Here is a 17,801-nt window from a genome sequence, read left to right on the forward strand (position 1 = left end):
TATTTTAAGTTTATCTTTGGGGGATATATACCCCTTTCCAATTCCCTCTTTTTTATTTAATAAGTACATTTCAATAGTTTGATGAGCTCTTTCAACTATGTCTTGTCCCTGTGGATTTTATGGGATTTCTGTTATATGAGTAATGCCAAAAGATGAGCAAAATTGTTTAAAAAAGGTAGAAGTAAAACTAGGACCATTCTCTGTTTTTAACTGTTTTGGAATGCCCACAGTGGCAAAATTCTGTAAGCAAAGAACTATAATATCTTTAGTTTTTTCTCTGGCATGAAGGGAGCACATCAAAAATCCGGAAGAAGTATCAACTGTAACATGCAAATATTTTAATTTTCCAAATTCTGGAAAGTGTGTGATGTCTATCTGTCAAATATGGTTAGGTATCAGTCCTCTAGGATTGACTCCAAGATTAATTTGTGGTAAAAAAGTCACACAATTTTGACATTGTTTTATTATTTGTCTAGCTTGTTCCTTAGTTATTTTAAAATGCTTTTGTAAAGTATTAGTATTGACATGGAACCTTTTATGAATATTTATAGCTTCTTCTATTGTAGAGAAAATATGTATGTCATGTGTAGTTTTATCTGCTAAATCATTGCCCAAACTAAGGGCTCCAGGCAATCCTGTATGTGCCCTGATATGTCCTATAAAGAATGGATCTTTTCTGTCCCAGATTAGACTTTTTATAGTGGAAAAGAAAGAGAAAACAGTAGAGGAAGGGGAAATCCTACCAGCATCTTCAAGGGATACTATAGCATTAACTATATACTGACTATCAGAAAATAAATTAAATACAGAATCTTTAAACATCACAAAAGCTTGTAATACTGCATTAAGCTCTACCTTTTGAGCTGATAGTTTGGGTACTAAAAATGTAAAAGTTTGATCAGGGGTAACTACTGCTACTGTATCATTATTTGACCCATCAGTGAATATATTTGGAACATTCATGATAGGTGTTTTTCTTGTCATTTTTGGAAAAACTACAGGATGCGAAGACCAAGAAGACAACAAAGGATTAGATAGTAAGTGATTATCAAATGAAACATTAGATTTACACATGATTATTTCCCAAGTATTTAACTCATTAGCTAACTCATAAATTTGATCCATGGTATATGGAGTAATAATTTTATTGGGAGAAATCCCAAACACTCCCTTTGTTGCTTTTATTCCTTTGAGTATTAATTGTCCTACAGACTCAGGATACCTAGTAAGAATAATGTTAGGAGAATAAGATAAATGTATCCACAATAATGGACCTTCTTGCCAAAATACTCCTTTAGGAATATTTTTGTTGGTATTACAATAAATAATAAAGGTAAACTTATATCAATTCTATCTAAATGCATATTTTCCATATATGTTTCAATAATTTTTAATGCCTGTCTTGCTTCAGGCATTAACATGCGGGGTGAATTTTGATCTGATGGACCTTTTAGGATATCAAATGAAGGTCCCAACTCTCCTGTTGGTATGCCTAGATAAGGCCTTATCCAATTTATGTCTCCTAGTAACTTTTGAAAGTCATTAAGTGATTTGAGTTGATCTACTTGTATTTGTATTTTTGGTGGATGGATCATGGTTGAGGATAATAGAACTCCTAAATAATTAATTGGAAAATTTAATTGTACTTTATCTATTGCTATCTCTATATTATAATTTTTTAATAAATTTTTAAGTGTGGTGTAATATTCTAGCAATGTGTTTTTATCTTTATGTGCTAATAATACATCATCCATATGGTGAATTATTTGTAGTTCAGGATTTTGATTTCTAAGTGGCTTGATTTCTTTGTTAACATAAATTTGACACATAGTTGGGCAGTTAGCCATCCCTTGAGGGAGTACTTTCCATTCATATCTCTGATCAGAACCTTCATGATTCAGTGCAGGGATAGTAAATGCAAAACATGGAGTATCCTCAGGATGAATTGGAATTGAAAAAAAAAACAATCTTTAATATCTATAGCAAAAACATACCAAGTTTTTTGCTAAGCAGACAATTGGGGAATCCCCGATTGAGCAGGTCCCATAATAACCATCTCATTATTAATGGCTCTTAAATCTTGCAATAGTCTCCATTTACCAGATTTCTTTTTGATTACAAAAAAGGGAGTATTATGGGGAGTTACAGAAGGTTGTATATGTCCCTCTGCTAATTGTTGTTTGACCAGGTCATGGGTATTTGTATCTTTTCTTTAGTCAGGGGCCACTGAGGTACCCATACTGGTCTTTCTGATTTCCAAGTTATTTTTATTGTCTCAGTGATCCCTCCTGAAAATCCAATCCATGTCTGTCTGTTCCTTCATCTATTTGAATTGGTGCTGCTATACCTTGTTCTTGTTCTCCTAATCTTTTTTCTTTCCTAAAACCTTGTCTATCCCTAATCGTGGGCACATTTGGATTAATGTTATTTGTTAATGTCAAACCTAATTGATCTAGGACATCTCGTCCCCATAAATTTATAGGAAGATGATCTAATACATATGGCTGTATAGTTCCTTCACATCCTTCAGGATCCTTACAATCTAATACCATTGCACTTCTATGGGGATTAGTTGCTACTCCTAGGCCTTGAATTATTTGTGTGGCCTGTTGTAATGACCAATGTTTCCGCCATTCTTGACGAGATATGATGCTAAGGTCTGCACCTGTGTCCAGTATCCCATTAAATTCATGTCCTTGAATATTTAGTTTTAGCATTGGGCGAGAATCTAAATTTAAAGCAGCATAGCCCAATCTACACCTGTGGAGCCTAATCCCCTGGAACCTCTTTCTACAGTACGACTCGAAAATTTATCATGCAGGCTGGGTATTATTAATAACTATGCTATTCTACCTCCTGGTGAAATTACTGATATACCTCTTTAGAACTAGCTATAATATTTTTATTTCACCTTCATAATTGGGATCAGTTACCCCAGGACTTATCATAATTCCTTTTAGTGTAGAAGAACAGCGTCCCAATAATAAGCCTACTGTTCCTTTGTGAAGAGGCCCTTTAACCCCTGTGGGAATGATTTGAACTCCCATCTCTGGAGTTAGTATTGTTCTGGCAGAGGTACAGATGTCCAATCCTGTGCTTCCTCTGGTTTGTCTAGTGAGGGTTCCAATGGATAATGTGTCCTGGGCACTACCTTGATGATGTTGCTGGGTTCCTCCAGTGCCCCGTTTATTTGTGGTCATGGGCCCTGGAGCATTAGGACCCCCTGTCCAATGTTTGGCAATGGAGCCTGATGCCTTTCTCCATGATATTGGATAGACACCTGGTCCTTGTTCAGTTTTTGATAACCGAGTACCCTCTATGGTGGTTTGAGAATGGCATTCATTAGCCTAATGTCTCCTTCTATGGTATCGTGGGCAAATACCCAGTATTCTACTCCTTTGATACCTAGTTTTGTTAAACCCTCCTCCTATAGGGCAATTCCTTTTAAAATGTCCTGTTTGTTCACAATTGTACCATGTTTTTGGCCTGGCATCAAAAGCCTGTTGTACTGTAGCTGCCACGACTTGCCCTTGTTCATTAATGTCTCTACATAATTTAATATATGTGTTTAAATCTTCATGTTTCCATGGTCTAATGACTTCTCTGCACCAACAATTCGCTTGCTCATAAGCCAGTTGTTTTATTAATGGCATTGCTTGTTCTGTATTCCCCAAAACTCTGGTAGCTGTTTGAATAAGCCTATCTACAAATTTAATGTAAGGTTCATTAGTTCCTTGTATTACCTTAGCTAATTGACCTTGTAAACCTCCATGTCCTTGTAAAGTCTTCCATGCTCTAACCGCATCTATAGCAATTTGAAAGTATATGGCAGGATCATATGCAATTTGTTGCTGCTGACCCTCATAAGGTCCCTTTCCTAACAACTATCTATATTTCTCTGAGGATAACCTGCTGCTGCATTTTGCCTAGCCATCTCCTTGCAAAATTCCTCATTGGAAACCTTCCATAACAGGTATTGTCCTCCATTTAGCACAGCTTTGCACATACTAGTCCAATCTGCTGGTGTCATGTTCAAGTTGGTAGTGGGTTCGACCATTACAGTGAAGGGTGCTTGAGGACCATAGGTTGTTACAGCCTCTTTTAGCTGCTTCACTGTTTTGAAATCTGAAGCATGGTGAATTCGCTGCCCTCCTGCCTGCTCAAATATGGGGCATGCTAATATTTGAGGTCCTGTCTCAGGATCCCATCTATCAACTATGGGGATTGGGGGCCTCCCAGCATATGGAGGTGGAGCTGTTGGTTGGACACTTATGCCCTCTGGTGATAGAAAGGTGTTAGTAGCAGTCTCCTGTTGTAACTTTCACCTGATGGCTTTTTCTGCTCTAAACTTTCTTTCCCCATCTGACTAGCTCAAGAGACCTTCTCTTTTACTTGAATTTTTTCCTCTGTCTGAGTAACTTGAGAGACCTTCTCTTTTACTTGAATCAATATGCCTTCTCCTTCCTCTACTATTGTCTGAACTGAAGGCTTTGGACTAAGCAAACAAGATACCAATGTCCACAATGGCAATGTGCCAACTGGCAGAGTCCCTGGGCTTTTTTTTTCTGTTCTTTTTAAATCTTCACCATGATGGTACCATTGTGATATATTTAACAACTCCTCCTTAAAAAGCCATGGACTACATTTTTGTATTGTATCAACGTATGTCCTGACTGTTCTTGATTTTACTGAGATGCCTCCTTCCTCTAGCAATTTTCTTAATACTCTTTTGGTTTGTGTTTTACTAATTTCTGATCCCATATTTCTAGTATAACACAACCCAACAAGATAATGCCAAACAAAACCAAAACAGAATGAAACAAAAATGGAACAAAAATTCATTATATCAGCCTTTCTATCCTCCTGAAATATCCATCCGTCCTTTCTCCCTATCTGTTCCTCAGATGCAAATAGTTTTTCCTTAGATATGAGCGCTTTTTCTTCCGTCTTACCCATCTCCAGGGACAGGCAACTTAAAACAAAAGTGAAACAAAATGAAAGAAGAATCTTAAAATGGCTACCCATCCTCTCGCCCTGCTGTCAGGGCAGAGGAGTTTACCTTATCACTTACCCTCAGTCATTCCACATGCGGGCCAGCAAATGATGCAGTCTGCTGGGCACAATTCACAAGCCACTTGTCAAGCAGAAACGAAGTCTATTTTTAGAACACACACACCACACCACAGGAGCTCTTCAGGAATTCCCTCAGAGCCCAACTGCCACCACCAGCTTCCAAGGAGCCTCTCAACCCCCACTCATCCTGCTCTTGAAGCCGATTGGCTGGGTCATTTGGGCAGAGCCAAAAGAGTCCCCCAATGAGCAGCTCCATGGTCTGAAAGGGCGGGGAAACAGCCCAATGAGCATCACTGCAGAGGAGCCAATCAGCTGGCAGCTGGAAGTTTGCTGGGGCCACGGTGAGCCAACCAGCTGGAAGTTTGCTATGGCTGCTGTGAGCCAATCAGCTGGAAGTTTGCTGGGGCCCCTTTGGCTGTGGCTCTCAACACACCATAACAAAATACTCTAGACTATGTGGCTGAAACAACAGAAATGTATTTCCTCATAGTTCTGTGGCCTGAATTTCCCAGATCAGGGCGTCTGCGTGGTTGGGCTCTGGTGTGGGCCCTCTCCTACTTTATAGATGGCCACCTTCTTGCTGTATCCTGATATAGAAGAGAGAGCTCTCATCTCTCTTTCTCTGCTCATAAAGACACTAATCTTATTGTGGGAACCTCACTCTTATGGCTTCATCTAAACCTAAATACCTCCCAAGGCTCTACTTCCAAATGTCGTGAAGTTGGGCTAGCGCTTCAATATATGAATTTGGGCAGTGGGTACCAATATTTGGACAGACATAAAATCACATGAATGAAGCACATCTTTCATGGCCCAATGAAGTGCAAATTAATATTTGGGGTTTCTTTGTATGCCTATAAAAATAGAAAAAAAATGATAGAAAACCCCAATGCTGATATCAGTGGCAGCAAGTTCAGCATTGGAGGCAAGGAAGTGAGAATGAGGGAATTCCTGCCCTGGTGGAGCTCAGTAATACAGAAGTGGCTAAGACAAGAGGGGTCAGTGCACACAGTGGATTGTGAGCATAATCATAAAGTAGTAAAGGAATCACCGAGGGCATCGTAAATGCTTAGCTTATGAGAACAAAGGCTATGTACATACAGAGAAATGGTCACTAGAGATCAGCATCCCCCTGACCCATAATTCTCTCTGCAAGGAACAGCCTCAAGCTTGAGCATTTCAGGATCTTTAAAGGCAAAAACCACATCTGGGTTAACATAGCTGCAAGCAAGCAGGGGTACAGAAGGAGCCGCTAGTTAAACAATGCGATGGGAATGTTGGCATTTCCCGTGGGACTTTCCAGGTTGGCATTGCAGCAAGCAAGTGAAGGGAGTTGGGTCAAAATCACACTAGGTGAGCACAACTAATGGTTACTAACATCTAGACAATAAATCTCTGACAGGGTACACTGTCCAAGAAAAATGGGAACCAAAGAGAGAACAATTTTACATTGTATAAGAATTGCCATTTTGTGTTGCCAAATATGCTCTGCTAAGCAACTCTTGACAGGTACAGAGGGGGAAGTGTTCCCATGGGAGAAGCATTTCTTATATGACATGGAGTCTCAGGGTAACATGGAGACTGGTTATTTCCCATATAGCCTGGCCCATAACAGGATTGCCCTTTATTTCTGAGGACAAAAGGGGATGTGGAAACCCAGATTTTAGGCTATGAAAATGTCTACATGGGAGTAACCTAGGGAGCATGAGAAGGAACGGAGTGAGCTGTGCTGTGATCTGGGGTCTGGGCAGGATTGTCTGGAGCTGGCTTCAGGGTGGGGAGAGGAGAATGGCCCCACTAAGCGTGTTCAAGACAGGATCTGGCTACGTTGCTAGGGCCTCACTGAATTGCTAAGGCTGTCTTTGAACTTGGGATATTCCTGCCTCAGCCTCCCAAGTTGCTAGGATTACAGGTGTGTGCCACCACACCTGGCTCCCTCCTAGCTTGGCATCTCCATACTGGGGTTGGGTATGGTGGTCTTTCCCCAGCCCACCTTTTCTACCTGTCCAAAGTTTGACATGAGTGTTCCTGAGTCTGCCTTGGAGCTTGGCAGGAGTTCCCTGAAACTGGGGAGAGCAGGGGTTGTGTTTGCCTCTCTGCTGAGCTAGAACTTGGGCTGAAAAGGCCCCTCTGGGTCAGGGAAAGGCCTGTGGGGGAAGGTCTCAGGAAGTGACTGCATCCTCCCGCTCTTCCAGGTTGCCGATTCTCCAGGGATCAACATTTGGTTTTGTGGCGCCTTCTCTAGCCATGCTCTCTCTTCCATCCTGGAAGTGCCCAGAGTGGACACTCAATGCCAGCCAGGTGAATGTCAGCTCACCTGAGTTCACAGAGGAATGGCAGAAGAGGATCCGAGAGGTAAGAGGTTCAGGGGGTGGGTGGACAGGTGGGGTCAATTCATTGGCTGAAGCTTTATTATCCAGCTCCCTGCCAGGAAAGATCTGGGCTTTAGGATAGTGATGGGCAAGTGGACAGATAAGGATCCTGTCCTCAGGAAGCCAGCATTCTAGTGGGTGTGCTCCAATAAGAAGATGCAAGAGGGAAACGTCAGGGAGTCACAGTGCCATGAAGAAAATAAAAGAGGATGATGAGCAGGAGAGGTGATGGGGGCTGCTGGCGAGGAGAGCATAGAGTGTGAGGAGGGGCATCCTTGGGAACACTTTTAATCTTTCAAAGAGGAAGAGTTCAAGTGACAGAGATAGCTACATTTCTTTGATACATTTCCTTTTCTTCCCCCTCCCCTCCCTTCCCCCTCCCCTCCCCCCTCCTCTCCCCCTCCCTCTCCCTCTCCTTTTCTTTCTTTCTTTTTCTTTCTTTCTTTCTTTCTTTCTTTCTTTCTTTCTTTCTTTCTTTCTTTCTTTCTTTCTTTTGTGTGTGTGTGTGTGTGTGTGTGCTTGTAGAGTTTCATAAAGCAGGAATCAGCAAACTATGGTTCTTGCACCAAATTCCACCTGTGGCTATGTTTCTTTAACTGCCCATGAACTAAGAATAAACTCTATATTTCAAAGTTTGCTTAAGAAAAGGTGTATGTGGCAGAAACCACACATGGCCCAAAATTTAAAAAAGCATTTCAAAGAGTAGCTTTTAACAGAAGAAGTTGGCCAACTCCTGCTCTAAAACACAGCCCAGCGCAGGAGCCCCTTTTGCCTGGGCTAAGGCAGTCTCTCATCTCCACCATCCTTTCCCACCTCGAGGAGTTCAATGCAATGGACCACAAGCCCAGTATTCGTTCATAGTTTTTGCTCCCTCTTCTGGTCATCAGTGCTGTTAATGAGTGAAAGTTCCATCAAGTATCAACCTGATTTTCTTAATTGATTAATTGGTTGGTTTTGTTGACCAGGTCACCCTATTGGGCTGGAGGGTGGATTCTCCATGTCTCACTAAATTACATTGACCTGTGCACATGTCAAGGCTGGAACCCACCCATGGTCAGCACACCAACTATAAATCACTGTCTATTCACAGATGAAAGCCACATGAATATGACTTGCTGAGGTTCAGGAAGCAGTGGAGAGGGAAAATGAACAGTGATTCTGTTGTGAAGAGACAGTGCTTGCAGGAAAAGTAGCAAATTGTGTGTATGGGGGGTGGGGAAATGGCAAGTTCAATTTTCCAAACATGAGACCGCTTAAACTTCACCTCCCAGTGTTATGGTACTTCAGGCCTCACAGAACCACTCACAGTACCAACATATAAAAATGATTTATGAACTGTATTTTCAAATGCATATGGGAGCAGAGAGCCAAGGGGCAATGCCTCTTTCTAGAAACAAGGATGGAAAGCATAGTCAGAAGCATGGGGCTTACGATGGTGGTATGAGCAATCAAGCCAGACAAAGGACAAAGGCTCAATGTTTGGGTTGTAATGATCAGCTGGGGTCCTGATGGGCATTCCTCCAGCGAGCAGAGGTCTGTGATAGGGAGAGAGAAAGGAAGCCTCTCTCTCACTCTGCCCAGGACTCTGTGGGAAGTGTTGGGACACAGAGTTGCCTGAGCATTTAAAACTACAGCTCTCAACACGTGAGGGTGGTGGCAAGTTTCCCAAACTCAGGAGTGGAGACAGGTCCTGTCAACAAAATACCTGTGGCTCTCAGCAGAAGAAAATGTGAAGTCACTCTATGGAATCATCCACATTCCCAGCTCTACAAGACTCCCACAGGAAAAAACAATCCCCTGAAGATGAGCTCAGAGGTGAAAATGTCGGCATTTCACAAAAGAAAATAATGTATTGTTAGAGAGACTCAGCAGAAACAAGAGGTAATTGAACAAACTGAAAGGCTATTAAGTCAACATGTTTAAATTAATTTAAGAGGATTGAGACTCATTAGAAACCATACTACACACAATAATAAAGTGGAATAAGAACAGGGAAATTTGAAAATAAAATCAATAGAATGTTAGTAATAAAAAGATGTAGTCATTGCAATTTAAAAATGCATTTAATGATCAAACAGCATTTATACACAGGGAGATTAATGAACTGAAAGATCATATAAGGAAATAATCCAGAATTCAGCACAGAAAGAGAGAAAAAAATAGGAATATTAAATAAAGAATAAGAAATGTAGAATAGAACAAGATGTCCACTTGCATCTAATTGGCGTTCTAAAAGGCCATAATAGAGTAAATAGTATTAAAAGATAGAACATCTGATAGTGTAGAACAGATGAAAGATGGGAATACTCTGGAAGAAAGCACATTAAGTCCCAAGTGGAATAAATAAAAGCAAATCCACAGTGAACACATCATAATGAAGCAGCTACATCAAATACACAGAGAAAATCTTAAAAGTAACAAGAAAAGAAAAACAACCTACAAAAGCATAGAAATTGGACATTCTGCAGCCTTCTCAGTAAGCAGCCTCAGAGGTTGGAAGGCAATGGAATATTTCCAAATGGCTGAGAGAAAACAGTCATCCTAGAATTCGGTCCCCAACTATAGAATTCTATATCATACAAGGATGGTGACAAAGTCAAACATTTTCAGTGAAACAAAGATGGACAGAGTTTATTCACTACTGACCTTCCATGAAATAACTACTAAAAGAAATTCTTCAGGTAAAATAAATTAAATCTTGAATTAAAGAGTGGTGGGAAAGAAGCGATAGTGAAGAAAAAAACATGTGGTTAAAGCGTAGGTATATTTGTCAGCTTGGGTTGCTATAACAAAAACACCATAGACTGCATGGCTTAAACAACAGAAATGTATTTTCTCACAGTGATGGAGACTGGAAGCCTCAGATCAGGTTGCCAGCATGGTTGGATTCTGGTGAGGGCTCTCTCATTGGCTTGCAGATGGCTGCCTTCTAACTACGTCCTCTCATAGCTTTCTTTGATGCATGGGAAAGACAATCTTCCTTTTCATATAATGGTACTAAGGCTGTCATGGGGGCCTCACTCCCCTGACCTCACCTAAACCTTGTTACCTCCCAAGCCTCTATTTCCAAATACCACAATATTGGGGGCTAGGACTTTGATATCGTAATTTGGAATGTGACACGGTTCAGTGTAGGGCAGTAGGTAAATGTAAGTAAGGAGCAACTGCACAAAATAAAGAAAGTTCGTAATAATAATCAATGACAGTGGAAAAATATACACTTGGCAATAATAGCATAGAAAACAGAAGATGGTAATAGGTGAAAGAATGAACAAGACTTGTCATCAGAGCAAATGCCCGTTTATTGAGGAACAGCTCTGCATATTTATAGAGCCCAGGGTGGTTTGACAGTTGGCATGGGGTGCTTTTGGATTGGTGGGTAAGGATCAGGTGAGCCAGCAGGGCTAGTGTGATTGGTGGGTAGGATCAGGTGAGCCAGCAGGGCTCTGATTTGTGAGTAAGGATCATGTGAGCCAGCAGGGCTCTGATTGGTGGGTAAGGATCATGTGAGCCAGCAGGGCTCTGATTGGTGGGTAAGGATCATGTGAGCCAGCAGGGCTCACCATTGGATGGTTCTTCTTGGGGGATGAGGAAGTTAGTCTTTGGAGCCGGGGTGACTCCCAACATTTCCCCCTCTTTGTTATTAAATGAGAATGGGCATTGACTCATTCTGTCTGCTTCCTGCTGAAATGGAGCAGTGTGGGAGAAAGAGGAGGGAAATAAGGATCCCCCACAGGAGGGCAGAGAAGACCGGTATCAACGAAGGTTCCTTGCCACCACAGATCCATGATGACATCAGTCCATTTGGCATAGGTCTCAATTGGAGGTATCATCAGTAGCCAGGAGTAGGTAATTCCTGAGGAGAAGCTGGTTAAAAGCTTGACTAGAAATTTTACCCACCTGAGTCTGAATGAACTTTATGATAGGGGGAAGGAACAGGCACAGGGAGTTTTTATAGCCCAAATCTAATGGGGTCTCTGGGTCTGCAAGCTGCCTTGTTGGCCCAAGGTGGGTTAAGTGTTCAACCCTGAGCAGGGGGTTGAGTGTTCAGCCTTGAGCAGGGGCTTGGGCTTTTGGGCTTGAAGCAAACAGGTGATATAGAACCAGACAGAGGGTTTGAGTGGTCAGGTCATCCTGCAGCTAACTTGGTTTGGCATGCCCTGTAGGCCCTGCAGACCAGCCTTCCTGCACCTAACACCCTCAATTCCACTCTTCATTCCTAGTCCAATCCAGCTCCCTCCCTTCTCTATTAAGTGTGCTCTTCAAACTTTCTCCTACCTGGGTGTACCAGCTACCATATTTCCCTTTGAGAGCAGTCAGATCTCTCTAGGATTTATGTGAAACACTTCAACTTTAAATACTGATACTTGGAATTCTTATGAAACTGAGAGGCCCTCTGGAGCCCTGTGTAAACTTGAAGGTGGACACACTAAGTGCATGCTATCACACTTGGCATAGATGCTCCAGCTAACCACTGGTCTGAGCAGCGAGTCTCAGTGGTACTTAGGTACACTCCAGCTGCCATCAGAAGATGGTGACTTCTTCCCCTGGGAACTTAAAACTGAACTCAGACATGCACAAACATACACATAGGAAAAGCAGAAACTCTATCAAAGCCTGTAACTAGCTCACGACACCAAAGCTTCTCACTCTTCTATTGGCAATGGGCAGGACCCAAATAAGCACCTTGGTTTTTCAGAAGCAGGGCATGTGGATCCCCATAACAGGGCAACCTCCACACAGGATGGAGAAGTTGAGGAAAGGAAGGATATAGAGAGCACTTCAGACAGGGGAAGACAGAGCGACGATAGAGCAGGTGGGCTGGACCAGAGCATACCCAAGGCCTCACCCAAGGAGAGCTCAGTTTGCCTCCCAGGACAGTCATGGACTCACTGAAGATAACTGGGTAGGGGTAGATGTAAGCAACAGGAAGAAACAACTTCACCAGGAATCCAGGCATTGGAACGCTGTTGGAGGGTGGTGATGGGAACACCAGAGTGTGCACATGCCCAAACTGTACGCGCCAACTATGTGAAGGGTCCTGCACACCAGTTACACCTCAATGAAACTGGGAGGGTAAACAAAACACATATGTTTCTCCTTAGGCCCATAAGGCAACTGGTAAAGTGCTCTCTTATGATCACACTTATTCAGGGGTAACCATGCTCTGGACACCTAAGTGGTTTGTCAGAAGGACAACACACAACGGTCCCACTACTGGCCAGATCCAAGCAAGTAGGGGGTCTGTAAGGAAGAGAAGGGGGTCTGGCTGAAGGGGGTCCTTAGGGTCAATTGCCTTGAATAAAGGGCAAAGAGAAGACCCAAGAGGGGTCAGAAATGAGGGGGAGCATTGACAAGAGTACTTAATGACAGGTGACGATCATTGGCTCTTCTGATGAAGGTATAGGAGTGCCATGCTTAAGCCTGGAAATATGAATCCATGGGGTAAGTTGGTTATTAGATAGTTTGAGTTTGGCTACCAAGGGAGTGCACATAATCACCTGAGCAGGACCCTCCCAGTTTGGTTTTAGAGGGAGCTCTTCCCCCGGTGGGCAATAGTAAACAAGTTGACCAGGTGTTAAGGAGGTAGGGTTTTGAGAGAGACTGGGGTCAGGAAGGAGCCAGACTTGATAGCACCAGAGTTCAGAGCATAAATGGAAGAGGAGGGGCAGGGCATAGGTTTTGGAGATGGGTAGGGGTTCTGTAGGCAGTCCGGGAGGAACGAGGGGATGGCCATACATGACTTTGTAAGGTGAGAGATTAGAAGGCTTTTTTGGCAGGACCCTAATGTGCAATAAAGCCAAGGGGAGCACCTTTACCCAGAGGGAAAGGGTGAAAAAGGAGTGAAGGAAAATAGTGAGACTCTGTGGACTAGAATGGAATAGAGTGAAGAAACTGGAAGAGTTTTGGGGGGATCTTTGGGCTGATCCCCGGTGGTTACGAAGAGTAGCAGAGAGGAGGGTAAAGCTCTGTAGGGTGGCTGATAGAGCCACTTGACCGGCCTTGGAATTCCCCATTGTAGTAAGGGAGGAGTCAGTTTGGTGGGCCTTGCAATGGATTATTCCCAGTTAGGAAGGCAGCCTGGAGGCTTGTAGTAGGCCAGAAATAAGTGTGGAATTAATGACTGCCGTCCCTCTGGTGGTCAATACCCACTTTCTTTCCAAATGGCTGCATGGGAGATCAGGATATGGAAGACGTATTATATAGGGAGAGGGTTTTTCCCTCCGCTAGCTCACATGCCCTTGTGGCAGCTATGAGTTCAGCTTGTTGGTCGGTGGTATTGGGTGGGAGAGGTTTTGCCTCTATGATGGATGAGAGGGAAATGACGGCATACCCCGCCACTCTAACCCCTTTGTATATAAAGGAGCTACCATCTGAGAACCAGATGAGATCCGAAGAGGGCAGGGGTCCCTCAGAAATGGTGGTAGGGCAGGGTAAAATAATCTCTAATTCCTCCAGGCATTTGTGGATGGGATCTTGTGAGGGAGAATATGGGAGGAGGGAGGCAGGGTTTAATGGAGAGCAGGGCTGAAAAGAGATGGAGGGATTTTCAAGGAGAGACAAGGAGGGATAGAACCCTGGAAGGAGGAAGTGACTGTCACCCCCTTGTAAGTGAGAAAATAATGGTGAGGAGATGAGATGGTTAGTGGGGAGCCAAAGATAAGCTTGTGTGCTTCTTTCTGGAGGTCATGGGCCACTTCTAGGGCTCTGAGGCATGGGGGCCAGCCCCTGATGCTGGAGTCAAACTGTTTGGATAGGTAGGCCACTAGTGCAAATGTGGGGCCATATTCCTGACTCTGAATGCCAGAACTTGTCCCTGTTTTTATACAGAGGGTGAAGGGTCGGGAGAGGTCGGAGAGATGCAGGGTGGGTGCCCAGAGGAGGGCATTTTTAAAGGGATTCCCTACTGCTGAGAGTAGGGGTTCATCTTGGGGGCCCTTGGCCAGATTCCAGGCCCTGAAGTACCCAGCCAAACACAAGGAGGAGAGTCATCTTTGGTCTTTGGTGTAGGTATAGACACAATAATGGCCTTTTTGCTTTGAGAGATAGAGAACCCTAGATACATGCTATTTGGGCCTTTTGTGGAGAGGCCCAATATCCCTTTAAGGCCAAGAAATTAAGTAGGAGAACTCTGTTATCTATTGAGTGCCCTTTGGAGGCCAAAAGAAATTGTTTGCAAGAGGTGGAGAGAGCAGGATTGGATAGGAGCAAGAAGAAAGCCTGGAAGAGATCCCTTAGAATGGAGGGATCCAGGGACCCAAAAAGGGGCCATCTGCTTTGGTTGTCTAAGGGATAAGTGGGCCAGGCCTGGGTGCTATATTTAATCCAAGTGGCATTGTAGGGGAGAGTCGACTGGCAGAGAGGACACATTACCCATGTAAGGAGGAGGGAAGAGGACACAGAGAAGGAGTAAACTGATTTATTGGCAAAAGAGGCGTCCCTGCTAGAGCCAAAAATCAGGAGTGCCTACGTGGCAGGTTGGAGCTGCAGAGATTGGTCGTCACTGAATCCTGACAGTCGAAGTTCTCATCTTGGATGGAGCCAGAGCCATGGGAGACCTTGGCCAAGGCTTTTCGGCACCCTTCCTGGAGAGGTCGGATACTCCCAGGGCCAGAATGAGGGGAGAGGAAGGGGAGGGTAAGTGTCTCTCTAGCGGCCAAGTCTAAAGGTGAGAGGACTAGGACTTTCGAATCTGCCCAAGGAAGGAGTCCCTGAGGGCCACCGTAGCCTTAAAGGCTGTGGTGGGGTGCTTTCCTCTCCGCAATTGGGCAAAGAGATTTGCCAGACGATTATCAACATATTGCAAGAGGGTGGATTCAGGGCACTGGGGATGAAAAGATTTGAGGTGGGAGGCCAAGGTTTGTCCAAAGAGGTGTGGACTATCTTGAAATCCCTGAGGAAGGACAGTCCAGGTTAAAGGCAAAAAGATATCCTTTAAATCTATGACCAAGAAGTGGGGGGCAGTGTGGAGGATCTGAGACAGCAGAGTGTATGGGTTGGGAACCAAAGGATGTATGTTTTAGGCCCAGAAGAACTTTATGGGCCTAACGGAAGTGTTGATGAGTCATAGGTAGGACCCATTGGGTTTTTTTACCGTAGTATGGGAGTAAGGGGAATGAGCAGGACCGAGGTACCCCTTGCTAAGAAGGTCCTGAATAATCAGGAAATGGTGGAGGGGGAGTGGGTATTCCATACAATGGGTCAACCATGTCAGCCTCACAAGTGGAGCAGAATGGCCAGTTTTCTGCCAAAAGAGCCAGAAAAAATGAACAGGCCGATTCTGGGGCCTGAGTGATGCCAGGAACCTGTATGACCTGTATGTTGATTGTTGTATTGAATTTAGAGAGAATATCTCAGCCAAGCAAAGGAACTTGACATTGGGGCATAACTAGGAATGCCTGAGAGGTTGGGAAGTTGTCTACCTGAATCTGCACCCTGGGTTTCTGTGTATTGATCGTTACAGCCAGGGACAAGGACCCAAGGCACCGTCAATTGATTGCCATGCCCAGAAGTTCAGAGGGTTCCCTTGCCATAGGCCTCCTACAAGATCTAGGACAGTCAGAGCCCCAATGACCTTGTTGTTGACAATTAGGGCATGGGGTACGCAGAGTGTGTGGTGCAGGACATGCCCTGGCCCAATGTCCCTCCTTGCCACACTTGAAGTAGGTGCCCAGGGAGGTTTTCGGTGATGGGCCGCAACCCAAGGAAGCACCCTGCAGGACTGGGCGAGCATCTGAAATTTCTCAGTCTGGGGGGTGGCAGGGCCTTGTTTGAGCTTTTTTAGTTTGGCCCAGATGTCAGGGTAGTTCTGTGAGAGGAAATATGTCATAAGGACATGAAGGCCATCTGGGGTTTTGGGAGTTTAATCTGGGGCAGCAAGTGGCCCCGGAGGGTGATTGGGATTAACTCGGTGAGTTTCATCCACATGGGCTCTGGCAAGTTCCCAGACTCTGGTACATTCCTCAAGAAGGAGAGTATTAGCCAATAACATATAAGTGAGGCTATAAGCCTGGAGGGCCCTTTTGAAACTCTCTTTTGTGGTGAATGAGCCCAACCTTTGCTCGAGTTGCATGGGGTCATTCATAGAGAATGGGACATGTACCTGGATAATGCCCTCAGGTCCAGCAACCTCTCTTAAAGGGGCCATGATTTGTGGGACTAGGGGTGGGATCTAGTTTGGGGGAACTAAAGCTGTCAGCCAAGTCAGGGGGAGCACCTGAGGGGGTGGACGGAGCCAATGGGGGAGGTCGGTAGGGAGGGTGTTCATCTGCTGGATAGGTAGGGGTGAGAATGAAGAAGAGAAAAACCTCAAGATAGGGGAACTCATTCCACTTTTTCGAGCGCTCACAGGAGTTAAACAGATCTCTATGAATTGCGGGATCTAGGGATCCTCCTGGGGGCCATTGACTTTGATGGTCTAATTGATAGTAAGGCCAATCTTGTGTGCAGAATTTAATAAGGGGGAGTCTGCAGGGAGGGAAGAAGAGGCCCCCATAGGTCAGGAGAGGGACAAGCGTGGTTGAGAGAGAAAGAGAGAGAGAGAGAGAGAGAGAGAGAGAGAGAGAGAGAGAGAGAGAGAAGAGAGAGAGAGAGAGAGAGAGAGAGAGAGAGAGAGAGAGAGAGAGAGGAGTGCCTGTTCTTACACCCATCAGTACCTCCTGCTCATGAACTGGGTTCCAGAGAGTCCACCGTGACCATGAAGGTCATGGGGGGGTGTGTTGTCTCCTCCAGATTGGGCGTCAGAGGTTTGCCGGACGATCACGGTCAAAGCCCCTGCGTAGCCCATCTGAAGTTGGATACCCGATAGGGGAACTCACCTACTGAAGATCTGGTCTTGTAAACAGCACTCGAAAGAGTGGACCAGGACAGCAAGCCTTGAGAGGGGGCGCCCTCAAGCAGTGAGGCATTCCTCCTCCCGGGTTTTGACACCAATGAAAGAACGAACAAAGCTTGTCGTCGGAGCAAATGCCCGTTTATTGAGGAACAGTTCTGCATATTTATAGAGCCCAGGGTGGTTTGACAGTTGGCATGGGGTGCTTTTAGATTGGAGGGTAAGGATCAGGTGAGCCAGCAGGGCTAGTGTGATTGGTGGGTAGGATCAGGTGAGGCAGCAGGGCTCTGATTGGTGGGTAAGGATCATGTGAGCCAGCAGGGCTCTGATTGGTGGGTAAGGATCATGTGAGCCAGCAGGGCTCACCATTGGATGGTTCTTCTTGGGGGATGGGGAAGTTAGTCTATGGAGCCGGGGCAACTCCCAACAATAGGAGTTAAAGTTTTCTATAGTAATTATATTGTTTGAGAGGAGGAAAGAAAATTTTATTTAGCTGTAGACTTTGTTATGTGAATATTAACACT

General features: G+C 44.4%; 1 protein-coding gene across 4 annotated transcripts in view; it reads left to right on the forward strand.

Annotated features, from left to right (window-relative positions):
- The window catches only part of LOC144253637 (solute carrier family 23 member 1-like), a 53,599-nt gene that overhangs the window by 20,267 nt on the left and 15,531 nt on the right, over positions 1–17,801 (forward strand). For all 4 annotated transcript variants that reach the window (XM_077795940.1, XM_077795941.1, XM_077795939.1 and 1 more), the window contains exon 4: positions 7,269–7,428. In XM_077795940.1, coding sequence (XP_077652066.1) covers positions 7,269–7,428 — 160 coding nt within the window. The remainder of the gene's footprint in view (positions 1–7,268; positions 7,429–17,801) is intronic.

Source organism: Urocitellus parryii, chromosome 3 (assembly GCF_045843805.1).
Source record: "Urocitellus parryii isolate mUroPar1 chromosome 3, mUroPar1.hap1, whole genome shotgun sequence".
NCBI classification, from domain to species: domain Eukaryota; kingdom Metazoa; phylum Chordata; class Mammalia; order Rodentia; family Sciuridae; genus Urocitellus; species Urocitellus parryii.